This window comes from Aristolochia californica, unplaced genomic scaffold (assembly GCF_029961685.1).
Source record: "Aristolochia californica isolate CCGP_79_NKW_82.1479 unplaced genomic scaffold, dmAriCali1.0.hap1 SCAF_8, whole genome shotgun sequence".
NCBI lineage: Eukaryota > Viridiplantae > Streptophyta > Magnoliopsida > Piperales > Aristolochiaceae > Aristolochia > Aristolochia californica.
In genome coordinates this window covers 40,271,679-40,293,656 of record NW_027182279.1, presented here as the reverse complement: position 1 = coordinate 40,293,656, position 21,978 = coordinate 40,271,679, and the positions used below count along the sequence as shown (strand labels likewise).

General features: G+C 37.4%; 3 protein-coding genes across 6 annotated transcripts; 2 read left to right on the top strand and 1 right to left on the bottom strand.

The window, feature by feature from the left end:
- Positions 1–558: 558 nt before the first annotated feature.
- Positions 559–2,933, bottom strand: LOC137938681 (DNA replication complex GINS protein SLD5). The gene is made up of 7 exons (XM_068783671.1): positions 2,833–2,933; positions 2,328–2,550; positions 1,980–2,102; positions 1,822–1,901; positions 1,634–1,743; positions 921–996; positions 559–808 (listed from the first exon to the last, which is right to left on the bottom strand). Exons 2-7 carry the CDS (start codon positions 2,484–2,486, stop codon positions 709–711), a joined length of 648 nt encoding a protein of 215 aa, XP_068639772.1. The 5' UTR covers positions 2,487–2,550; positions 2,833–2,933; the 3' UTR covers positions 559–708.
- Positions 2,934–3,243: 310 nt separating this feature from the next.
- Positions 3,244–10,002, top strand: LOC137938679 (single-strand DNA endonuclease 1). The gene is made up of 14 exons (XM_068783669.1): positions 3,244–3,324; positions 3,431–3,588; positions 4,742–4,803; positions 4,892–5,019; positions 5,694–5,745; positions 5,819–5,891; positions 6,180–6,253; positions 6,813–6,872; positions 7,077–7,257; positions 7,803–7,887; positions 8,925–9,007; positions 9,083–9,183; positions 9,280–9,410; positions 9,597–10,002. Exons 1-14 carry the CDS (start codon positions 3,257–3,259, stop codon positions 9,988–9,990), a joined length of 1,650 nt encoding a protein of 549 aa, XP_068639770.1. The 5' UTR covers positions 3,244–3,256; the 3' UTR covers positions 9,991–10,002.
- A 362-nt stretch (positions 10,003–10,364) lies between these two features.
- On the top strand, positions 10,365–21,360 carry LOC137938975 (helicase-like transcription factor CHR28). 4 transcript variants are annotated; one of them, XM_068784115.1, is made up of 12 exons: positions 10,365–10,546; positions 12,825–12,884; positions 12,992–13,160; positions 13,280–14,208; positions 14,517–14,588; positions 14,695–14,772; positions 14,965–15,880; positions 17,952–18,082; positions 19,533–19,754; positions 19,912–20,472; positions 20,581–20,790; positions 20,975–21,360. In XM_068784115.1, exons 2-12 carry the CDS (start codon positions 12,837–12,839, stop codon positions 21,086–21,088), a joined length of 3,450 nt encoding a protein of 1,149 aa, XP_068640216.1. In that variant the 5' UTR covers positions 10,365–10,546; positions 12,825–12,836; the 3' UTR covers positions 21,089–21,360. The 4 variants fall into 4 exon arrangements, with proteins under 4 accessions (XP_068640216.1, XP_068640217.1, XP_068640214.1 ...); XM_068784116.1 differs by having other exon boundaries at positions 12,822–12,884; positions 14,965–15,868; XM_068784113.1 differs by having other exon boundaries at positions 12,822–12,884.
- The last annotated feature ends 618 nt before the right edge of the window (positions 21,361–21,978 follow it).

The window sequence follows — 21,978 nt, the reverse complement described above, 5'->3', positions numbered from 1 at the left end:
AAAAAAATAAATTGCGTTTGATCTTTGGGAGTACAGAAGCTTGACTATGTGAGTTTCTTGCAGGGAATTTCTTGTGTCATTCTAGCTTGACCTTGTTGAATGTGGACTACACATGCACTTTATACTCTTTCCTCAGTGACGCTTGAACCCAATACCTCATTGTAGAAATCTTGCTGGACTTTTGAGAACCGTTAGAGCACAGGTCTTCCCATCTCAGGCTTTTGCAAAACAAATGATAATCGTTGCTGGGCCTGGGAGGTACTCAAATTATAATCTTACTTTTCTTTCCCAGTGCTTTTTTATAATATTCGGTGCAGGGGTAGATGTGCTTAACATGGCTAATCAGGTTGTTTCAAGAATCATGGGAAACCAGGAAAATCCCTCCGCAAACTCTCAGTTTTGTCTGCTTGGTAAAATTTGCAGTTCTCTTGCTCTCTTTTGATTTGTTCTTCTGGCTGGCAATTGATAGTATTACATCAGTTTGTTTTCTTACTATGCTTTACAAATGGCATTTATCTAGGTATATTTTTTTAGAATAGAAATATTCTGCATCAACCTTTCTTTTGTTAAATTTCTGAGGTGAATTCAGAACAGCATTTGTTTTTGAGGAAATAAATATCTAATTCAAAACCAAATAAGCCCCTTAGTGCCTTACCACAAGGTAAATGGAGTTATTAGAAAGACTAAAATGACCAGACCACATTGGACTCAGACAAGATCGATTTGCCCAGTTTCCACAAGTGACTTGATTGATTTATAGCGGAGAACATATAGATCATCTGCCACCAGGTCTATGATATCCTCGCCCCTGCCATAAAAAAAAAGTTTCATCTCAAAATGAAGCCAAAAACATAGCTGAAGAAGATATAAATGGGTATTTCTAAGAACAAAATAATGGGATATTTTCTGCAACAGATTACGTTTCATCGAGCTGGAACGCTCCGACTGTTCCCTTGCTTCTGCAAAAAACAAAAGTGTCCAAATTCGGCACTGGAACTGCAAAATCAAGTGAGAGATGTCCATCACATGAAGCATAAATGAGAAGCTAAGCTACGTTATTGCGACCATTTGCATGAATAAGTAGTAAGGATCTTAGCAAAGAAATTGAAAGCAGTACTCATCAGCCCCAAAAAGACTCACGGAAAGGCATCAATGAGAACAGTTAAGTTGGGAAAAAAACTTCTGATTTTATTTTGATGCTGGATGCTGCATCATTTTCTTAATATCAAGAAGTTAATAAAAGTTAGAAATGTGCCAAAAACAGCAAGCGCACATCGAGGCAGGAGTCGACAACTTTATTTTCACTTCAACAGCTTCTATTATATGGAAAAGTGAAAAGTAAAATAATTTCTTTAGAATATCTACATCTTTGAGGAACTTAGTTGGAGAAGTCTTTCTGTTGATCAACTGTAGCAAACAAAGAACCTCGAGTAATGTTTATGCTACATATGAATAATATTACTGCATATGCTTGCAACCTGGAATACACTAAAACACTGCAAATCGAAGGCTTAACTTGCAGATGTATAATGTTTAATCTACTTTTACAGTCTAATCACTTATTCAAGGAATCAGAATGGGTATTTTAGTATTGGATAATAGTATAACAGATTATGGTAGAAATATGAAGTACCCATATCATCTTCTTCACTTGAGATGGATTGCCTCAGAATGGACTGGTAGCCATAAGGTAATCGCGACAGCACGGATTGTTCTAGATGTTGTTCAAAAGCATCTGTACATCTGGCCAACAAACTTCATTTCTTATAACATCTCAGGCAGTTAATGGATTCTCGGGACATTTAACTTGAGGGAATTTACCTTTTAACAAAGTTCTGTTCTTGTTCTGAAAGCCTGTCCCATAGTGGAGTTTTTGATATGTGGATCATGTATTTTTCAATCTGCAAATTAACAGATGAACCACCTCAATGCCCAAACACTTCCACCTTAACAAACACAATGAATGGGTTCATCAATACTTTTTGGAGGCGGGTTCGTAAATATGATCTTAAAAGGAATAGTGTTCGATCCAAGTCCATCTGGTAAAGGGACAAAGTGAGATCATCTGTTCCTTCCCCTTGCATTACAGTGGTGTTGTCTTCCTGAAAGAAAAAAATTGAAATGCTAATCAATGGGAACCTAGGCAATAATTTATAGATTTGTTTCACAAATTTCACCTTCACAAAACACACAAAAAGTATAGAGAGAAAGAGAGAGAGAGAGAGAGAGAGAGAGAGTTTTCAGCCTAAAATTAGTCCACACATGCAGAAATGCTAACCATTTAATCAAACACCTACAAGGCATAATCTTGAGATGTTAAAACCAACCTGCAACTGAATCTGTTCTCTGGCTCTCTGAACTAACTCTCCCTGAAATTGAAGAATTTCTGGAGCAGCCTTTTCATTCCGCCAAACCCGCTTCAGACGCTCGACATCTGGTATTGTAGAAGCAATCAATGGGTCTTCTTCTTCGTCCCAAGATGACATTTTGTTTATACCAAATCTCTCTGTCTAAAGCTCCAAAATTGATTTCGCTTTGTCTCGTTTCCTCCTACAAAACTCAACAATGATTTAGAGGGAACCAAAGTCGAAATCTAAGAGTCTAAATGGGAATTCTGCTACTACAAGGTGCGACGGGCGGCATTCACTCAAGATCTTGAATAGAAAATAGCTTCAATCTAAGAAAAAATATGCATCTTTCACTAAAAGGGGGAAAAAATCATTTTGCTAAGCTTTGAAAGATGCAAAAGCGGACTCATAGAAACAACATAAAAATACTAACGGTTAGTATTTGACAATATGAGCAGTAGCAGCAGTGCTCTTATGTTCTTACCCTAATTCAGCCTTGCTCTTCTGCTCGTTCAACCTTCAGAGCCAGGATGACTCTTCAGGAACCTGAAGAACACCAAATTCATCACCGACAGCTAAAAATTTCTTATCTAAAATGTCAATCATGAAATTCGAAAGAAGCCGCCAAATTTAAAAGTGAGCCCCAACCTCAATTTCACACGAAACCGGAAGCTAGAAAATCTGGCCCTTGTCCAAACCGACCCGGATCAGGCCGGGTTACATTCGGGTCGATTTACCCCCGAGTTCAGATCGGTTCGAAGTAACGATCTACCGATGGCATTATGGTAATTCTAAGACTCTGTTGCGACATTCTTTCATTTTGAAAACAATTCAAGTTTTGATCTTCTTGTACTTTCATCTGGCGCTTTCATTTCTCCGAGGCAAGAAAGAAAGGATTCGAGGAGAAGATGGGAGTGAAGAATCTGTGGGATATACTGGAATCCTGCAAGAAGACTCTTCCTCTTCACCACCTTCAGTAAGTTCAAATGGACTTGCCTTTTCTCGTTTTTGGTTCAAGTTTACTGTTTCTACTGTTTAACGTCATCAGCTGTACTGAAAATGGGTGTCTGTTTGGATTGAAGGAATAAAAGGGTCTGCGTAGATCTTTCTTGTTGGATAGTTCAACTTCAAAATACCTGCAAAAATTCGTCCTTTTCTAAGGAAAAAATTTATCTCAGAAATCTGTTCCACCGCCTTAGAGCCCTTATTGCTTTGAACTGCAGCGTTGTGCTCGTTGCTGGTAAGCCGTTCTTTAACCTGTGGGTTTTGGTGGTTGGTTTCGTAAAGCGTGAACTAACTTTTGTTGCTTCATTTAGTGTGTGTTTTCTTTTGATATCGTGAACAGTGGAATTAGAGGAGAATAAGAATATTTTTTGATTTTTCGTCAATTATGCACTTCGGCTTCATAGCATTTTCATCATATTTTGTTCAGAGTTGTACTCTTTCTTTCTTCTTTCTTTTTTTTTCTTCTGTTTTGTGTTTATAGGGCTACTGGTTAATTCTCTTTCTTTCTTTTTTTTAACGTTCTGGTATTTATTTGTATGAGTAATGAACGAATCCAAAGCCCCAAGTTCTATCAGACAAAGAAAGAAAGGTAATTTGTGATTTATGTCCTTCTAGATACATGATAAAACCTGCACACAGCAATTAAAAAAATAAAATATGTAGGCCTACTTGAAGCTTTGTTACCTTTTTTGAATTGCTTTTTTGTGTAAGAACTATGTATACATATTTTGTATTTTTTTTCCCTTCTGAGGTTGGTTTTAAGGATTCTGCTTCTCAAAGTCTCCCTAATGTCAGCTGATGACCTTGAATTCATGCATCTAATAGGTCACTATCTATATTTCATATGATATGTGAATACTTCCATCGCAATCTTTGGTATTCGGTTAGTAACCAAGCATGTGATTTTTTTGTCTCTGTTGGGTGGACTAGGTTCTGCTTTTTGGTAGTCTATGGAAGCTCTTTGAGTAGTAAATTTGAGAAACTGAAAGAAAACCTTCTAGATACATGATAAAACCTGCACACAGCAATTAAAAAAAAAATGTAGGCCTACTTGAAGCTTTGTTACCTCTTTTGAATTGCTTTTTTTGTGTAAGAACTACGTGTACATGTTTTGTATTTTTTTCCCTTCTGAGTTGGTTTTAAGGATTCTGCTTCTCAAAGTCTCCCAAATGTCAGCTGATGACCTTGAACTCATGCATCTAATAGGTCACTATCTATATTTCGTATGATATGTGAATACTTCCATCGCAATCTTTGGTATTCGGTTAGTAACCAAGCATGTGATTTTTTCGTCTCTGTTGGGTGGACTATGTTCTGCTTTTTGGTAGTCTATGGAAGCTGTTTGAGTAGTAAATTTAAGAACTGAAAGAAAACCTTCCTTATTGTAGATGGGTCAATTCCTGCCATTAAGTTGTCTACTTACAGAAAACGCCTGGGATCAGGAAGTGAGGTGCGCTTTGTAAATATTTCTGTATTTGTGCCTTTTTCCTTTATGTTCTTCTATATTTGGTTAGTAATATGTCTATATCTTTATGAAGGTTATTCGAGATGAAAATAACATTCAGAGAGCGTCTTCACTTCCAAGAAACATGGGATCTGATTTTTCATGCATGATCAAAGAGGTGAAAGTTCTTGGGATGGCACTTGGGATCCCATGCTTAGATGGGTAATTTATAAACTGGGACTGTTTCATTTTCGTGCATTTTGTGTCGTAATTTTTGCTCTTTCAGAAAGGATCTATATTTCTTGCATCCATATAATCTGGTATGGCCGTTTCCCTGTCTCAATACAGATCAGGAATTCACCTAAGGAAAATTATTTATGGTAATTTTAGAAGTATATTTTATAAAAAAAATTCTCAAAGCTTATTTTGTGCTTGGAGTATGGCTTCCAAATATACCCTGTGCCGATTAAATTGGCATTCCCAATACTTAGTTGCAAAGTCTATTTTCTTCGTTAAGTATTGGCTATTGGAAAAGTTCATTGACTAGCACAGAGATTGCTTTGTGTCAAGCTGTTTTAATTATAGCAATCTTATGGATGTCAGCCATTTAGAAACTCCCCCATAAATATTCTCCTAGCAAAGTTGCTTTCCAATCGGATAGGAGCGTTTTTATGAAAGTCTGGTAAAACTCAGGTTCTTTACAGGATACTTTGGGTTTTCTGCTGTTTTCATCTAAATAAAAAAATTTTTAGGCCCAAATCTCCTAATCAGATGGAAATTTTGAATCTTGACTACTACTCATATTGCATTCTATAGTTAACCACGATTATACAATTGACCATTTTTCATGTGGAAATTCTTCTTGAGTTTTCTTTTCCTTTTCTTTTCATGGCCAGGCTTGAGGAAGCAGAAGCACAGTGTGCTTTATTGAACTTAGAAACATTATGTGTAAGTGGAATCAATTCCTTTTGGGTAGATAGATAATCCGATCTCTTTGAGATATAACGGAAATTTTCTCCAGGATGGATGTTTCACTTCAGATTCAGATGTTTTCCTTTTCGGTGCTAGGACTGTGTACAGAGATATTTACCTTGGTGAGTACATTTATTCTTTTAGACATCAGCTGAATGATCTCCAAATGGATTAATGTGGTTCAGAACCTCATTTTTGACCATCACAGACATCTTCCTTTTGATAGTAAATCATCATAATTTACCACAACCGAAGGCTGCTCTTGGAATGCTGGTTGTGTTCCATTAGTGCCTCTTTTTTGGCCTTGGCCTATCCATTAGTGTCTCTAGTGGAATCAGGACCCGTTCCCACATTTACCTGCATTTACCTGTTTCTTTTCTCATTTATGTTAATCATGTTGTGTGTTTCAGGAGAGGGCGGCTATGTGGTATGCTATGAAATGGCTGACATAGAGAGAAAACTTGGATTTGGAAGGAATTCTTTGGTAATGATTTGTTAGTTTTATTTGATTTATGAAGCTTTCCTAAGCCATAAGAGTGCAGTTTATGATGGGTTTGGCATGCCAAATGTCCGGTTTATTCCCATTTAGTCACTTCACACGTTATTGATATGATAGGGGATGCAAAGTATTATTATGGGAAGGAACCTAATGTTCCACCCAGTTCTCACTGGACCATGTTATGGGTGCATTAAGCCCTAGTGGCAAATCTTGCTTCCCTAATTTTTTTCTCCTTGTATTATTAAAATCTTACCATCTGGAAAATGTAAAGAAATATCTTCAGAGTTATTTTCTGAGGCTTGGCCTCTTTAGTGATGTGTGGAGTTCAACAATTCTATTCTCCTGGTTACCATGTAACATAATATGTTTTTTCTTAGTAAAAGTATGATCCTCCGAATCTAGATATTTTTTGTTTTATTTTTATATAAATCCAAAGTTACATCATAATATCTGAAGCTGTAACAGTATCATCACATAATAAATACTTGCAAAATTAAGTTGCTGGTTATATTTATCATAATTCTGACATGTTTTTGGTGTTCAGATTTCTCTTGCTCTTCTTCTTGGAAGTGACTACTCTCAAGGAGTTCGTGGGCTTGGCCGGGTACAAGCTCATCAAGATAGGTTCAATTTATTTAATTGGTCAAAGTACAAAGCACTGGTTGTGCAAGAAAATCATTGCTAATACAATGACAACTTAGTGGGGTTGTGTGGTTTTTGACTTTTCTTTGATGCTAAGTGCATCTTTCAACTTATATGGGTAGAACAGATAACCTATGGTGCTGATTATGTGCTTCTTTGGACTTAGGAGACAGCTTGCCGGATTATTAAAACGATAGGGGACGATGTGGTCCTACATCGACTTGTATCTGAGGGAGTAGGATTTGCAAAGAAAGTGAAAATGATGAAGGAACAAGCAGACATTTTCAAATGTAATGGAGGCAAACTCAGTGGTTCAGATCATAAAGAAGGCATCAATGATGTCAGTGGTAGGTATTAGACACTTAAGCATCTTTGGTTCCTTCTGGATTTGCATTTTATTTGGTTACCTCTATGATGCTCTGGACTGGTCTTTTAAGATGGTTTTGCTGATTATTTCTTTGAATCATGATGATCAAGGAGCTTACTTGCTCATCACATACCTAAAAGAGAATCATCTGAGTACTTGAATTGCTTTCTTTTATGAATTTTGGTAACACAAACACCACAAGATACCCCAGGTACCCATGGGAGTTGAACCCAAGATCTCACATAGGAGGAAAAAGCTAGCTATGTTATTGGTATGAGTGCTTGTTAGCAAGGACTGGAGCCTGCATAGACACAGTGCTGGACATATATTCCATAGAAATATATCTTGCTAGAAATAATAGTTGCTGATAAATGACCCTTTTCAATGTTTCTTATATTTTACTTTCAGTATCCCCTAGCAAGGACTGGAGCCTGCATAGACACTGTACTGTAGAAATATATCTTGCTAGAAATAATAGTTGCTGATAAATGACCCTTTTCAATGTTTCTTATATTTTACTTTCAGTATCCCCAAGTGAGCCGTTCCTGCAAGTAGCCAATGCCTACTTAAAGCCAAAGTGCCACTTACCAGATTCAGAAGCTGTTCTAAGGTAAAAAGGTTAAAGATAGAAAGGCTGTATCATATGTGGATGCAATAGTGGACATCAAACTTTTTATATTGACAAAGTTTTAATTGCTTCTATTAATTGATTGAGAGGTGATCTGTTGATTGGTGTTATTAATTAGGCAAGTTGCCTCTCTATCTCTGTACATGGTTGTTTAGTTCAAAGTGCTTCTAATGAGAATTGGTCTCACATAGCTGCTATGATTGTTGAAAATAGTCCTTGATTAAATCTAGAATGATTTACAACCTAGTGTACAAACTTGGATTGGGCATCTCCATTCTAGGCTTGGGCATTTGAGTTGGATGTAGTTCTTCTTGGTATTGGTGCTGGTCTGATTGGCTGCCACGAAATAGTTAAACCTCCACCCAAAAATTATCCAGGTGTTTGGAGTCATAAAGAAGTCCTTTATGTAAGGGGAAGTGACAAAGATAGTCTGATGTCAGACTTAGAGTAATGTGCAGCATGCTCTTAGGAAAAAAAAGTTCAGCATATTATAAGAGCTTATGTTAGGCATATCTGCATTAGACCTGAGATTTTGTGTTAGATGCCTTTTGTTAAGGAATAGTCCCAGATGGATTAGTGAGTACAAAGATCTTGAGTTTATTAGTTGGGAAAGAGGTTTCTAAGTTGGCTAGTCATTTTGGGATAGGCCTTAGATCCAACTTAACATGGTATCAGAGCAGGTACTCATATGTGGGCCTACACCTAAAAACTATTTACTTGTAGAGCAACAAAAGAGGGTCTACATCTAAAACTATCCACTTGTAGAACCACAAAAGAGGGCCTACACCTAAACTACCTACTCCTAAATTATCCACGTGTAGAGCCACAAAAGATGGTCTACACGTGAGGGGGAGTGTTAAGGAATAGTCCCACATTGATTAGTGAGTACAAAGATCTTGGGTTTATTAGTTGGGAAAGAGGTTTCTAAGTTGGCTAGTCATTGTGGGATAGGCCTTGGACCCAACTTAACACCTTTCTTTACCGGTAACTTTTTTCCTTGAACTTGATAACATTTGCAGTTTATTCATACCACACACATTTCAACGGACTCAACTTCAAGAGCTATGTGCAGAGTTCTTTGGCTGGAGTCCCCAGAAAACAGGTATTCCCTCTCTCGCACTCATATATATGTTGAAAACAGGTACTCTTGATTTACAGTCCTAGTTTTTTGCTGCAGATGATTATATCCTTCCAAAGATTGCCGAGAGAAATCTCCGGTGCTTTGCCAAATTGCGTTGTGCTTCATCAGAATTGGGAGCACAATTTCCATTAGATAAGGTAAAACCGTTAGCTGTCAGTTGAATCAGGGATATGGAGATATATCTGCAGGATGATCATAACCTGTTGGTTAGTATCCATTACATATATCTACAGATGCCCGTCGCATGTCCTGTGTCAGCTATAGTGAAGAGCCGGAAGCTTCAGGGAAAAGAATATTTTGAAGTTTCTTGGGACAGAATGGATGGGCTGCAAACTTCTATAGTTCCTGCCGACCTTGTTAGGAGGTAAAATATGCTTTTCTGTACTTACCATTTAAGCATTCAATTTGCTGGGATTAGTCATTTAAGACACTGCAGCATGAAAAGCTACTCAATCTAACTTCAATGTTCTATGTGTCGAATGCACCAATTAGTTTTGAGTCATATACATTGACATGTAGGAATTTTGAGTTCTTGTTTTCTATCATGTAGTGCCTGCTCTGAGAAGATATCTGAGTTCATGGCTAAGAAGGCTGAGAACAATAAGGATAAAAGAAAACCAAGACCAAGGAAAGCAGCAAACAAAGCAGCCGTCCATGAAATAAATCTCCGGCTTCAAGGCTTGTTACTCAGCATAGAATCACAAGGCCAAGAGCCACAAAGTGATGTGGATCATCAAAGCAGGCTGGATACCCAAGTCATTGATCTGTCGACTCCGTCGCCATCCTCACGTTGTTGTAAAATTCTGAAATGTCAAGAACCTAATGCTAAACAGGTTGATGTAATTGATTTGAGTGAGTCTGAAAGTGAGGTATCACCAGTACATACTCGGAAGGCAAGAGAACTGAGATTGTTCTTGGCTAGCATTAAAGATGACATTTTTTGAGTTATCATTGTAATGAAGAATCGTCTGAGATGGTTCAAGTTTTCAGATTCAGATTCAAAGGAGATGTTACTGCGGCTTGATAACCAGTTTTTTGAACGCAGGGATGCGAAAAGTAACGGAAAGCCCGCGCGCTGAGTTAACGGAAACTAACGTCCGAGTTGATTAGAAACGAAAAAAACGTTTCTTAGATAATCGGATATATTAATCGGAGTCTCTACCTCACCGAGGATCCGCCTATATTACCCGTAAGCAACAAAAGCCCACGTGAAACATAATTCCTCAAAGTAACACCGACCGGATCGTTCCGGGTTCGGCTTTTATCTCCCGAGCCAGCTATTTAGAGGTCCGACCCACGGGTCCATTCCACCTTTCCCCCTCTTCTCCTCTCCTCTCCTCTTCCCTCCTTCCGTGTGTAAACAAACCTCCGCAGGCGCTTGTTCACCTTCTCGACTGAAGCACAAAGACGAAGACTTGCAAGAATAGATCGAAAGCTTCGGTAATGGGCATGCCACGGGTTGAAAGGAGGAAATAACAAGCCTCGAATGAAGAACAGAGCGTAAGAAGTTGTTCTTCTCATTGTCTTTTTTTTTTTTTTCTTCTTCTTGGTTCTGTATTTGGTGTAATTTATGACTTTGTCTGTTGGGGGACTTTTTATTGCGGTGGTGAACCGGTAATCGAGATGAAGTTAGACCCTTGAACCGTTATGGTTTTGGAACGTAATTGAATTGGTGGAAGTCCCCCTTTTCTCCGTTAATTTCTGAATTCTTGAATTCCGTTGCAAACTTGCTCTACCCTGTAAGCAATTGATGGTAATTCATACTTTATGGAAAACCTAGTGGGTTGACACTTATAATAATCCAAATTTTTTTTTTTTTTTGAACTGTTGACTTGATAATCCGGGTTTTTTGAAGTTTCTTGATGCTACTGGTGACTTGCTTGCGTGCGCCAAGGTTCATTGGGATCTTCTGTTGGTTAGAAATTGAGTCCAAAAAAAAAATATTGAATTTCCCTCAGAATGTTGTTCTACGAACCTTTTGGCAAGGTTTGAGCAGGGCTTGTGACCAATACTGGATGTTAGCTTAACCACTTCTTTCCTACATGAAGTTCAAAATTTGCTCCACAGTTATGTTCAACTTTCCCACTTCTGATCATTGTAGCTTATTTCAGTGGCAATTTATCTTATTCTGTGCATTGTCTGGTGAAAAGTCTGCATGAAAATTTGCCAAGCATCTTTGACCGGCATTATTATTATTATTATTGTTAATTTTTTTATAAAAAAGACCGACCTTAATATTTTAACTTGATTACTCTTATCTGCTTTTGTTTTTTATGGGAATGGGTGAGGTATGGTGAACTTTTTTGTCATACCTTTTTAGTGACAGATGGTTAAATGACATGATATGTGGCTTTTTTGATTGGTGATAAGACGTTGCTTCTGAGAAGGTTTAAAATGGTCATCAGGTTTCTATTTCAAATAGTTAGGTTTGATGAATGCATTGTCTATTTCAATTGTTAACTCAGATGTCTGCATGTAATGAAACCTAAACAAATTGTGCTGCTCTATTGGATGAGTATTGTCATGAAATCGTACCTTTATTATGGTAGGCTTAGAATAGGCAAAACACATAGAATAAGGAAAAAGAAGGGCATAGAAGGAGAAAAATGTAGCAGGGAAGAAGTTGATCTGTTTCATTCCTTGAGTCTCATGTCTCGTTAAACTGCTATATTCATGGATGGTCCCTTGGTGTTGTTTGTGGGTAATATGGCATTAATAGTCAAACCAACAAATTTGTCTTTCAATTGAAAATTTTCTCTTACTATTTTGCAAAATAAAAAAAAACAGATCCAAAGCTGGATGAGTAGAAATGTGAAATGTAGGCCTTAAAATCTGAATGAAAAAATCTGAAGATTTGTCAAAGATTGTCAATCTAAATGAAATATATGGCTACAACTTCAGTGGATCCATTAAAAAAAAATTGACTGGAATGCACATCGAGGACCTAATTATCCCAGATGGAATCAAGGCATGAAATGGAGAGATTGGCCTAGAATATTGTGCTATAAATGATATAAAGAAAAGGATGAAGGTACAATTAAAAGGCAGATTTGACCGGCCATGCTTTATAGTTTTTTTTTGTTTGTTTGAATGACAAGATTTTTATGGCCTCTATTTTGGTCACTCAAGAAGCAGCATTTAAAGATGAGATGGCAAAGATTAGAATGTTGAGACTGAAGTGTAGCAATACCAGGAAAGACAAAAAGTAAACGAGTATGTTAGAGAAGACCCAGAAGTCTCAGTAGCAGACGTTAAAAGAGTTGTTTGAGATTATTTTAGCATCTTCTAAGGGAGACCTTACAATGACCAACTGAGAGTCTTATGGTTACTAGGTGTGGGACCAACAAGAAAGAGAGGATGGCTAAAACTGATATGGATGGCTGTAAAAAAGACTTGAAGAAGGGTAGCTTGGCAATTGAGTTAGCTATAATAGAGCAAAGTGGAGGAGAATTCAAGCGGCTTTCTGGCCTCTAATATATAGGTTTGCATGAAAGTATGTTATACATTAGGGCATCTATATATTTTTGTTTTGATGTGCCTATCGAAATCAGAGCTTGAGAATGAAATTCTCCTCAATAATATGTACTAACATGAAGGTCTCAGTGATTTTTTATTCAGTTTTTTTCTGTTTCATTGATTCATTGCTGAATAAATTTATTTCCATTTGGTGTTTTCTTTTACCTTGAATATGCAGGTTTTCTGTATGATGGCTATGCAGTACTAATATATGAAAAGTTATGCTGATTTTGTTAAGGATCTTTTTTGTTTGACCCAGCAGTGGTGCATTTTCATGAATGTATGGGTTTTCAGATTGTTTCTAAGAAATTTTATGCTCCTGGTAAGGTGGACTTCTTTGGCTCCTTTGTCCAATTAAACTAGTTGATGAAATTTCTTGTGTTTTGGGTTTCACAATCTAATTCTGGTTTTAGTTCTTCATTTTTGTAGGTTGAGAAATTAGTAGATTTATCTACCTCCAAATTTGTTTCTGTTGCTCCTGGCAAGCCAAAATATTCTTCGGGTTCTATGGATGTAATAGATATTCCTTCTTCAGATAGCGAAACTGAACAGCCGGATAGAATTCCAGCTTCTAGGATACTGCCAGCTTCAATTTCTGGTAAAATCTAATGTTATAATTGAGAAACTCATTGATTTGATGTTGTTTGAGATGCTTACAGACATTGTCAAGAATACTCTGCTCATCGCCATGATCTTGATTTTTGTCTAAAATTTCAGGATTTGTTGGAAAATCTGAAAACGAGCCATTGCTTACCACGTTTTCTTTTAGTTCCCATCCTAATGGTTGGGATTCACATCAGAAAATCAACGAACAAGATGAGCCTGAGTTTAATGCAGTGGCTCGTACAGTGGACAAGTCATATGCAATATCCCCATGTGATGTTGACAATACTTACTCTGCTGCATCTGGTGAAAGTCTTAGGGATTCTGACCCTCATTCAAGTATGCGGCAGCAACAGCATGAGAGTCAACTAGGAAATGGGTTCTATACTGAAAAAACCAATGGAAATGTTTCTTCTGACAAAACCACTGAGTACAGGCGCTTACCAAAAACTTTGAAGAACATAGCGCCTGTGATAGAGATATCTGACACTGATTTCAATAAAAATAGTCGACAAATGAATGGGAGAGATAGATCAAACGGTGGATCTATTACTGGTTCACATCTGAATGGGGAGCATCAGAGAGCACATACTGGTTTCAATTCTGAGCGTGGTTTTCGTGGTGTGGATGATGACAGGGGGAAGACAACAAACCATCGACCACATTTTCAACTCTATGGGGATCCTCCTGTTCCCAAATATGAGATTAAAAAGAATCTTTCAAAATCTTTCCAAACTGGGAAGCCAATTTCTGAATATGAAACTTCTGCTTTTGCGGATGGAGGAGCTAGTTCTGGTGGATCAAATACAGGCCGTCAGACATTCTATATGGTAGATGAAGGTTTGAGAATGGAAAATGAGGACGAAGAGGAAATTTCTATCTACAAAGTTCCTAGACAGAGAGTCTTACCAGCATCTTTTACAGGCAGTGGAAAGTCAGTCGGTCATCCACATCCAGCTGGTTTCAGTGGCGTGACACGTTTTACAGGAGTAGAGACACCAATGGAAAATGATGAAACTCCAATTTATCAAGCTGCATTACAGGTATTTTTGTATGGTTCTTTTGTTTGCTAACCTTATAATTTGTTTCAAACTAAGTTAAATTTTGAGGGTTTTTGACATATTTTATATTTTGGCATCTTGTATTCGTATTTGTTTTTGGGGGAACCTTAAACTTCTTTCTGTATAATCATAATTGTTGCTATGTCTATTTAAAGTTGTTGTTTTTAATGATGATTTGCTTTAAATTTTCTCATAATTTTCATTTTATTGCATCATCCTATTTATATGAATCAGTTGTCTAATGTTATTACTGAAAAGAGATGTATTCTCTTCGTTGTTTTTCCTTGAAGGATCTTTCTCAGCCAAGGATGGAAGTCGATGTTCCGGAAGGTGTTTTATCAGTTCAACTTTTAAGACATCAGGTCCTTTTTGTTTCCTACAGTTTCATCAGGCCTTTTTTTTGCCATTCAAAAAAATGTTACTCTTTGATTTTGAAAATTGGTAGTGATTTTTCTCTTCACCATACAGAAAATTGCCTTGGCATGGATGGCTCAAAAGGAAACGATAGGTCCAAACTGTTTAGGTGGAATCCTTGCTGATGATCAGGTATCTTTTGTCTTATAAAATTGGTTTTGTTTATTGGACAGTTGGATTCTTTGTAAATTTGTCTTACATTAAATTAAAACCATCTCCCTAAATCTTTATTCAGTAAAATTTACCTTTCAACAGCAAAAAAATCACCAGAAAGAAACATCAGAATCAAACACCAACTGCTCAACCATTTTATATTTCCTACAGGGCCTCGGGAAGACCGTATCAACAATTGCCTTGATAAAGATTCAGGGCCCTCGCCAGCCTGAAACTGTATCCAGGGATGCTCACCAAATGAAATTTGAACCTTTAAATTTGGATGAGGATGATGACAATGTCTCTGTATCGGACAAAGTAAATGAAGTTGTAATATCTGAAAAGGCTGAAAAGGAAAGCACATTTATATCAATGGCAGCAGCACCTCGCAAGGGTAGGCCAGCAGCTGGTACATTGATTGTCTGCCCGGCAAGTGTGCTTAGACAATGGGCACGTGAATTGGATGAAAAAGTTACCGAAGGTGAAAAGCTTAAGGTTTTGATTTATCATGGAAGTACTCGAACTAGGGATCCTACTGAACTAGCCACATTTGATGTGGTTCTAACAACATATTCCATTGTGAGTAATGAAGTGCCAAAGCTACCCCAAGCTGACGAAGACGAGGAGGAGCAGAAAAACATGGATACTTATGCCTTATCTTCACGATTTTCTACCAATAAGAAAAGGAAAAAGGCATCAAATGCGGGTAAGAAGAAGAAAAAAAGCAAGAAAGGGATGGATGATTCTGCTGTTGATAGCGAGAGTGGCCCACTTGCTAGGGTGCTTTGGTTTAGGTTGGTCCTTGATGAAGCTCAGTCCATAAAAAACCACAGAACTCAGGTAGCAAGAGCCTGCTGTGGTCTTCGAGCCAAACGAAGATGGTGCTTGTCTGGGACACCCATCCAGAACACAATTGATGATCTCTACAGTTACTTCCGCTTTCTTAGATACGATCCTTATGCTACCTATAAGTCATTCTGTGCAACAATAAAATATCCAATTTCCAAGAATTCAATCCATGGCTATATGAAGCTTCAAGCTGTCCTCAAGACTGTAATGCTGCGGCGCACGAAAGGTAATTCTGCAGGTTTCTCTAAGTCCAGAGGTGTTTATTTTCTTGTTCTATATTTTTTTTTTTTTTTTTTGCCCTTCACAGTTAATATCATGGTTTCCCTGAATTTAATGGTTCAAAGGACATCGTAGATAATACTTGATTTGTAAAGCTTTTGAAATTGTACCATGGTCTTGTAAGACATATGGATGGACTATTGAAACAGAATATTAGAGTGGACATTTAAAAAAAAAAAATTTGGAGTGGAAGATGCATACATGAAGTGCATATTTAATTAATCAGACCAACTAGTTATATGACTTTTAAACTGTTCTTTATACTATTAGATTGAAACTGGCAATCTTTCTCTTAGACTTCAATTTTTTTTTCCAGTGCATCAATTTCATTTTGAGTCTAATGTCATAGTTCTCTTCATCCTTTTCTTTTAAATCACCGTCTATTTCAAAGATATTATGTCGATTTTTTGGGTTATAGATAAAGCATTATGTTTATGTGGGAGATAATCTGGGCAGGTTGTGTAATTCGCTGAGGATATCTTTTCTTGTAACATAGTAGGAGAGAAAGACTGAGGAAGAATAGGTAACTTGCACTGAGCCAGATTGCTTAATAGAATCAGAGTCACGTATTTCTATCTTTCTGCCTCTACTCTCTCTTCCAGCATACGTTAGTTCCTTTTTTATACTGGTTCTCTCTTATTCACTCAATAAAAATCCTGTTCCCACCTTTCTTGCTATACAGCATGTAGAACTAGCTGATCCAGCTACATTCGGTGCTTGACAGAAAAAAGTAACCTCTGTTATATGATAGGTTTTGTGCATCACACAAAAGTAGCTACTTTATAGTGTTTTTATATATGCTAGAGCAGTCAAGATCTGGAGGGCAGTTTATTCCATGGGGTGATCGCCTCTCTGTTCCCTTGGCACAAATTGGCAATGTCATGTTTTGCTTGCGTCAGAAGATTGTGCTTCCTGAGTTACTTCCATTTTATCACCTGTTATGCACATGTTTTTCTTATCCTAAAAGATTAGCTAAATACACTCTTTTTCTTTTTCCTTTCTCTTTAAATAATTTATTTCACTTGCTCCTGCCCAACTGTTGGCAGCCAAAGTTAACCCATTAAAATGGTTGATCTTAATTTTTTTTTTTTAAAGGTTGATTTCAAATTTTGAAAAAAATGGTGATCTCTCATTTATAACGGGAAGATTCTTTTGAAAATTTAAAGTGTTCTGTAACATATTGCCTGGTTTGATCTAATAGTTGCTTTTTTTTATTTCTTGTGTCTTCATTTTAACTTCTACATCCAATTGAATGAGCAACAATGAAACTCTTTGAGGTCATATTTAGTTTTCATTTGAGCATGAAGCATGAATACTGATGCAAGTAACAATGAAATTTTTTAGCATTATCATACTTCTGGTTGGTAGCCCCTCATATAGGCTCTATTGTTCATTAGTGCATGCTTAAGTTATCCAACTTTAGTGGGCCGATATTTTGCGTCTATATTCATTGATCAATGGTCTAGATTGTGTCGATGCAATTTGCACCCCTCCCAAAAGCATGTGCATGCAGATGGATTGGGCCTTTGGCTCAATGGTCACGTGGGGGTTTTTAGTGCAATCTCTTGGCTTTAAGTCTCACCTGGGTTTAAGGGTTGCGTACGTGTGTAATCAATAATAATAAAAAAAAAAAGTGCATACACCAAGATGGCTCATTGGTTTTCATGATCAGTGCCTTCCATTTACTAGTGATGAAGTAAGAGAGTGTGAATATCGGTAAGATAGGATGTTGAAAGAGCCTATACTGCTTACTAATGAATCACTTGTATCATACCACCTGATATACTTTCTGTTTAATGAAGGGCTCAGATCTGATTGATGAAATATTTTCTATTTTTTACATTATTATTCATTTTTGAAGTATTTGATGACAGATTGTGTCTATCCTGTGCTGCAATTGTTCTCTGGCTTTCTTTAACACAAAGTCTGTCAAGTGGCTTAATGTGAATCAGTATTAATGTGCAAGATCTACCATTTCATGTGCTTATATAGGTTAGGGTTACTGAACTATTGCCATTGCTTTGATATAGAGACACAGATAGATGGGAGACCAGTGTTGCAATTACCACCAAAATCAGTATCTTTGAAGAAGGTCAATTTTTCTCCTCAGGAGCGTGCATTTTATTCTAGTTTAGAGGCAGATTTTCGCTCACAATTCAAGGTACTTCTCTTACTCTCCCAATATTAATGATATCCTGCTGATTGGGCCTTTGGCTTAATGGTCACCAGACTAAGAGGAGTGGAGGGACTAATTTCGTGAATTACTGTATATATAATTTTTTAAATGACATTGTATTTTTTTTTTTTTTAAATGAAATAACATTGTATTTTGGGAGAGAGTACCCTTCCTTTCCATGCAAGGAAGATGCGAAGGACCCACCTCCCCTCAATCTTCTGGCACTAGAAAATTTCTCCTTGTGATAGAGAGAGCAGGAGAGGGAGGCAGGCCCTTACCTCTACACCGTTCCTCTATGACTGTTTGCTTTGTGCACTCAGAGGGCCTATTCTCTGTTGCATGGAGTGAAATTCTCACATACCTATGATAAGCTGAGAGAAAGGAAGAGGTGGTAAGGATGCCCACCCTACTCCCTTCCCAATTCAGGGAGGTCGCTTGGACACCCTCCACTGCTGACCTTTCATACATGGAGAAAACCTCATGGGAGAGAAGGCATGTGGAAGGCCAAGGCACATGGAGTGGAAAGAAGGGCGAGGGGGCAGGGTGGGGGCCGCTTCCCTCTTGATAGTCAGAGAGGAGTGGGTCATTGTGCAACCCCCCCCCCCCCCCCCCCCCCCCCTTTTTTCTAATAAAATATTTTTAAAGATTTAGGAACTAGAGTAAAAGATGACTATAATTGTATAACAATGTTGATATTTAAATATAGCCTAATTTTTTTTGTAATTCCACATACAATCACAAATTTGCCATTGTTAGAAGTATAATTTCGAGTTTATATAAATTTGTTTATTTTCTAGAAAAGTCATTTCTTCTAGAAAGTAGTTTTCTAGGGTTTAAGGGAGAGCAAAGATGTGGATGTAATTTAGATATTTTTTAAGTTATAAATAGGAGAGAGGGGTTTGTAAACCCTAATCTCTCCCACCAGTTTTCTCTCCTGCAGAATCAACAGCCATATTTTGAGAAACAGCATTTTAGTTAAAATTTAGTGAAGAAATGCAGCTATGCCATGAGTGTATATTGATGGAAGGAAGTGCGGTCATACAAAATGACAAAGTTACCCTTGTATTTTCTCTTTTTTTGCATGCAGAGGGAGTGAAGTCTCTCCTATCTCTTTGTAGAAACAGAAAGGGAGAAAGAACTATAGTGACAAAATTAGAAGAAGATAGGTGTTACTTCTCTCTACTCAAGGTTGCATTTTGAATCAGCACAAAATTTAGGGCTGTATTAAGAGATTACCCTTATATTAATTCTGTTAAGGGTTTGGTGGCAGTATTCTACTATTTTGAACTGTTTCTTCATGTGGGTCTCTCTTCCATGTTTACAGGACTGCATTCTGCAGTGTCTTCTTGTAACGATTTGTTGGTTCAGGGTCTGGTTGGCCAAACCCATTTTTGTCCTATTTTAACATGTTTTGATTTTAACTTGCATGTTGCAGAAATATGCCGATGAGGGAACAGTGAATCAAAATTATGCAAATATTCTCTTGATGCTTTTGCGTCTCCGTCAAGCCTGTGATCATCCCCTACTAGCCGAAGGTTTCCATTCTAAATCAGTTGGAACTCCTTCCTTAAAGATGGCAAGGAACCTTCCCAAGGAGATGTTGATCTATTTACTGAATTTATTAGAACCATCTGCAGCAATTTGCAGATTATGCAATGTAAGTTTTTTCCCTGCACTTTTCACTTGATACAATTATTTATATATACTCAATTTACAGTTCTGTTGGACAAACTAATAATTTCCTGTTAAGTCTATATTCGTGGCTTCATAGACAATTTCTGAAGCAATTCATTGCTTGTGATATTATTTTGCAGGACCCACCTGAGGATGCTGTTGTTACCATGTGTGGTCATGTTTTCTGCTACCAATGTCTGTCTGACATGTTGGCTGGAGATTGTAACAGCTGCCCTGTAGAAGACTGCAAAGATCAAGTTAGTCCTGATTCGACATTTTCTAGAGCTACTCTGCGTAGTTCAATTTCTGGCAAATTCGATAATGATAATGATGGAAGTTCTTCTGGAGTAGATGAAACGTTTGTTGATGGTGGGAATACTCTTATTTCTTCTAAAATTAGAGCTGCTCTTGAGATTCTATCTGCAGTTTGCAAGCCGAAGAAAGCCAGTTCTGCACTGATTTCTAATGGATCTGGACAAACAGTACTTTCCACAGAAATTACCAGCTACTTGGGATCTTCTGCTTGTTCTTCCAAACTGCAACTGCCAGACAAGGTCATTGTTTTTTCTCAATGGACTAGCATGCTGGACCTATTGGAGAATTCCATCAAAGAGTCCTCCATACAATTCAGGAGACTTGATGGGACCATGACCTTGGCTTCTAGGGATAAAGCTGTCAAAGATTTTACCAATAATCCCGAGGTTTGATTCCTCTCATCTCATGAAGAGCTAAATTTCTTTTGGCGTTTACCTAGTGATAAGGATTGCAGAAAATTACAGTACCAATGCTTCTTCCATTTCTCTGACCAGGTTACTGTTATGATCATGTCTCTTAAAGCTGGAAATCTTGGTCTAAACATGGTAGCCGCTAATCATGTTATTATTCTGGACCTTTGGTGGAATCCAACTACAGAAGATCAAGCTGTTGATAGGGCACATCGGATTGGGCAGACTCGACAGGTGACTGTTTCACGGCTAACCATTGAAAACTCAGTAGAGGACCGAATCTTAGCGCTGCAGGTACTTTTTCTTCTTTAATCAGTATGCTGTCTTGAAAGCTATTAACTGAGATAGTGTAAATATTTGATAAGTTGATCATGTTACTGAGAAAACTATCAAACAATACATGAATGCGATCTAGAAGATAAATCCGGTTTCCTTCATGGGTCTTGTCTTTTAATCTGCTCTACTATCTGGGTTTCAGGAAAAGAAAAGAGAAATGGTTTCATCTGCTTTTGGAGAAGACAAAACTGGCGGCTCCGCAACACGTTTAACAGTGGAAGATCTAAGATACCTGTTTATGGGTGGCTCTTTGTAACTTACTTCTCCCCTCACGACTCTGCTCTGGTTGTCCTCATCGTTACTTGTACAAATACAGGGCCATTGAGGTTTTCTTTTTGTTCTTGGCTATGAAAGAAGCTAGGCACTCGGTTGAATCCAAAACTGAGATGTGGGGAAGGTGACATGAGCTGAGGCTGGGGTATTTTTGCTCGTATATACCGATCCATTGTAAATATAGGCGATGTGTAATATTTTTTGATGTGCCAAACATTTTGAGAAGATGGAAGAAATTATACGGGTTATTCTTAAGCAGTGGTGTGCAGCCTTCTTCTGTTCTTTCTGTTCTGAAGTCTGAACATATGACTCTATACATATGGGCACTGAGTTCCTCCCCTTCCATCTTCTGATTCATTGTCTGTAAAAACTACTGAAAACAGATACTAGATGATTCTGCAATGTGATTCTAGCTTGAGACATCAAAATGTTGATTTTAACTAATATGAACCAGTTAATCAATAGATTTGTAATTCAACTACTCATATCAAAGATCAGGTCTGCAGCTTTCTCATCTGGAATGAATTTCCTACAATTGCACTAGCCCAATCCCAGAAACTTGGGGATGCCTGGAATGTGGAATTATGTTTTGGTTTCATAAGAGTTCTTTGCAACCTTTGATGCTCCAGTTGGGAGAAGATGAAAAATTACTTCACCCATCTCAGTTCTCAGAAATTACAAATTATTCTTACCTTTTGGATTAAAAAAGAAATAGTTACTCCCATCCCATTATTTGATTTTTAATAAAATGATAATATTATCCCTATATTTTAAAATTTTCTCTTACTAAAAAAAATAAAAAATCACCAATTGATACACCCGATTTCAAATTATCACACTCAATTATTTATTTGATTTTTGACAAATAATTAG

What these genes read in the sequence shown, in the direction of transcription:
- LOC137938681 (XM_068783671.1), bottom strand. Translation starts at nt 2,486, where the DNA reads ATGTCATCTTGGGACGAAGAAGAAGACCCATTGATTGCTTCTACAATA. An exon ending in GAACAGAACTTTGTTAAAAG is followed by an intron (nt 1,744 to 1,821) that starts GTAAATTCCCTC and finishes TTTGTTGGCCAG; the next exon opens with ATGTACAGATGCTTTTGAAC. An exon ending in AAGTGAAGAAGATGATATGG is followed by an intron (nt 997 to 1,633) that starts GTACTTCATATT and finishes TTGATTTTGCAG; the next exon opens with TTCCAGTGCCGAATTTGGAC.
- LOC137938679 (XM_068783669.1), top strand. Translation starts at nt 3,257, where the DNA reads ATGGGAGTGAAGAATCTGTGGGATATACTGGAATCCTGCAAGAAGACT. An exon ending in CTTCCTCTTCACCACCTTCA is followed by an intron (nt 3,325 to 3,430) that starts GTAAGTTCAAAT and finishes TTTGGATTGAAG; the next exon opens with GAATAAAAGGGTCTGCGTAG. An exon ending in AGGCATCAATGATGTCAGTG is followed by an intron (nt 7,258 to 7,802) that starts GTAGGTATTAGA and finishes TTTTACTTTCAG; the next exon opens with TATCCCCAAGTGAGCCGTTC.
- LOC137938975 (XM_068784115.1), top strand. Translation starts at nt 12,837, where the DNA reads ATGAATGTATGGGTTTTCAGATTGTTTCTAAGAAATTTTATGCTCCTG. An exon ending in CAATTTGCAGATTATGCAAT is followed by an intron (nt 19,755 to 19,911) that starts GTAAGTTTTTTC and finishes ATTATTTTGCAG; the next exon opens with GACCCACCTGAGGATGCTGT. An exon ending in ACCGAATCTTAGCGCTGCAG is followed by an intron (nt 20,791 to 20,974) that starts GTACTTTTTCTT and finishes TCTGGGTTTCAG; the next exon opens with GAAAAGAAAAGAGAAATGGT.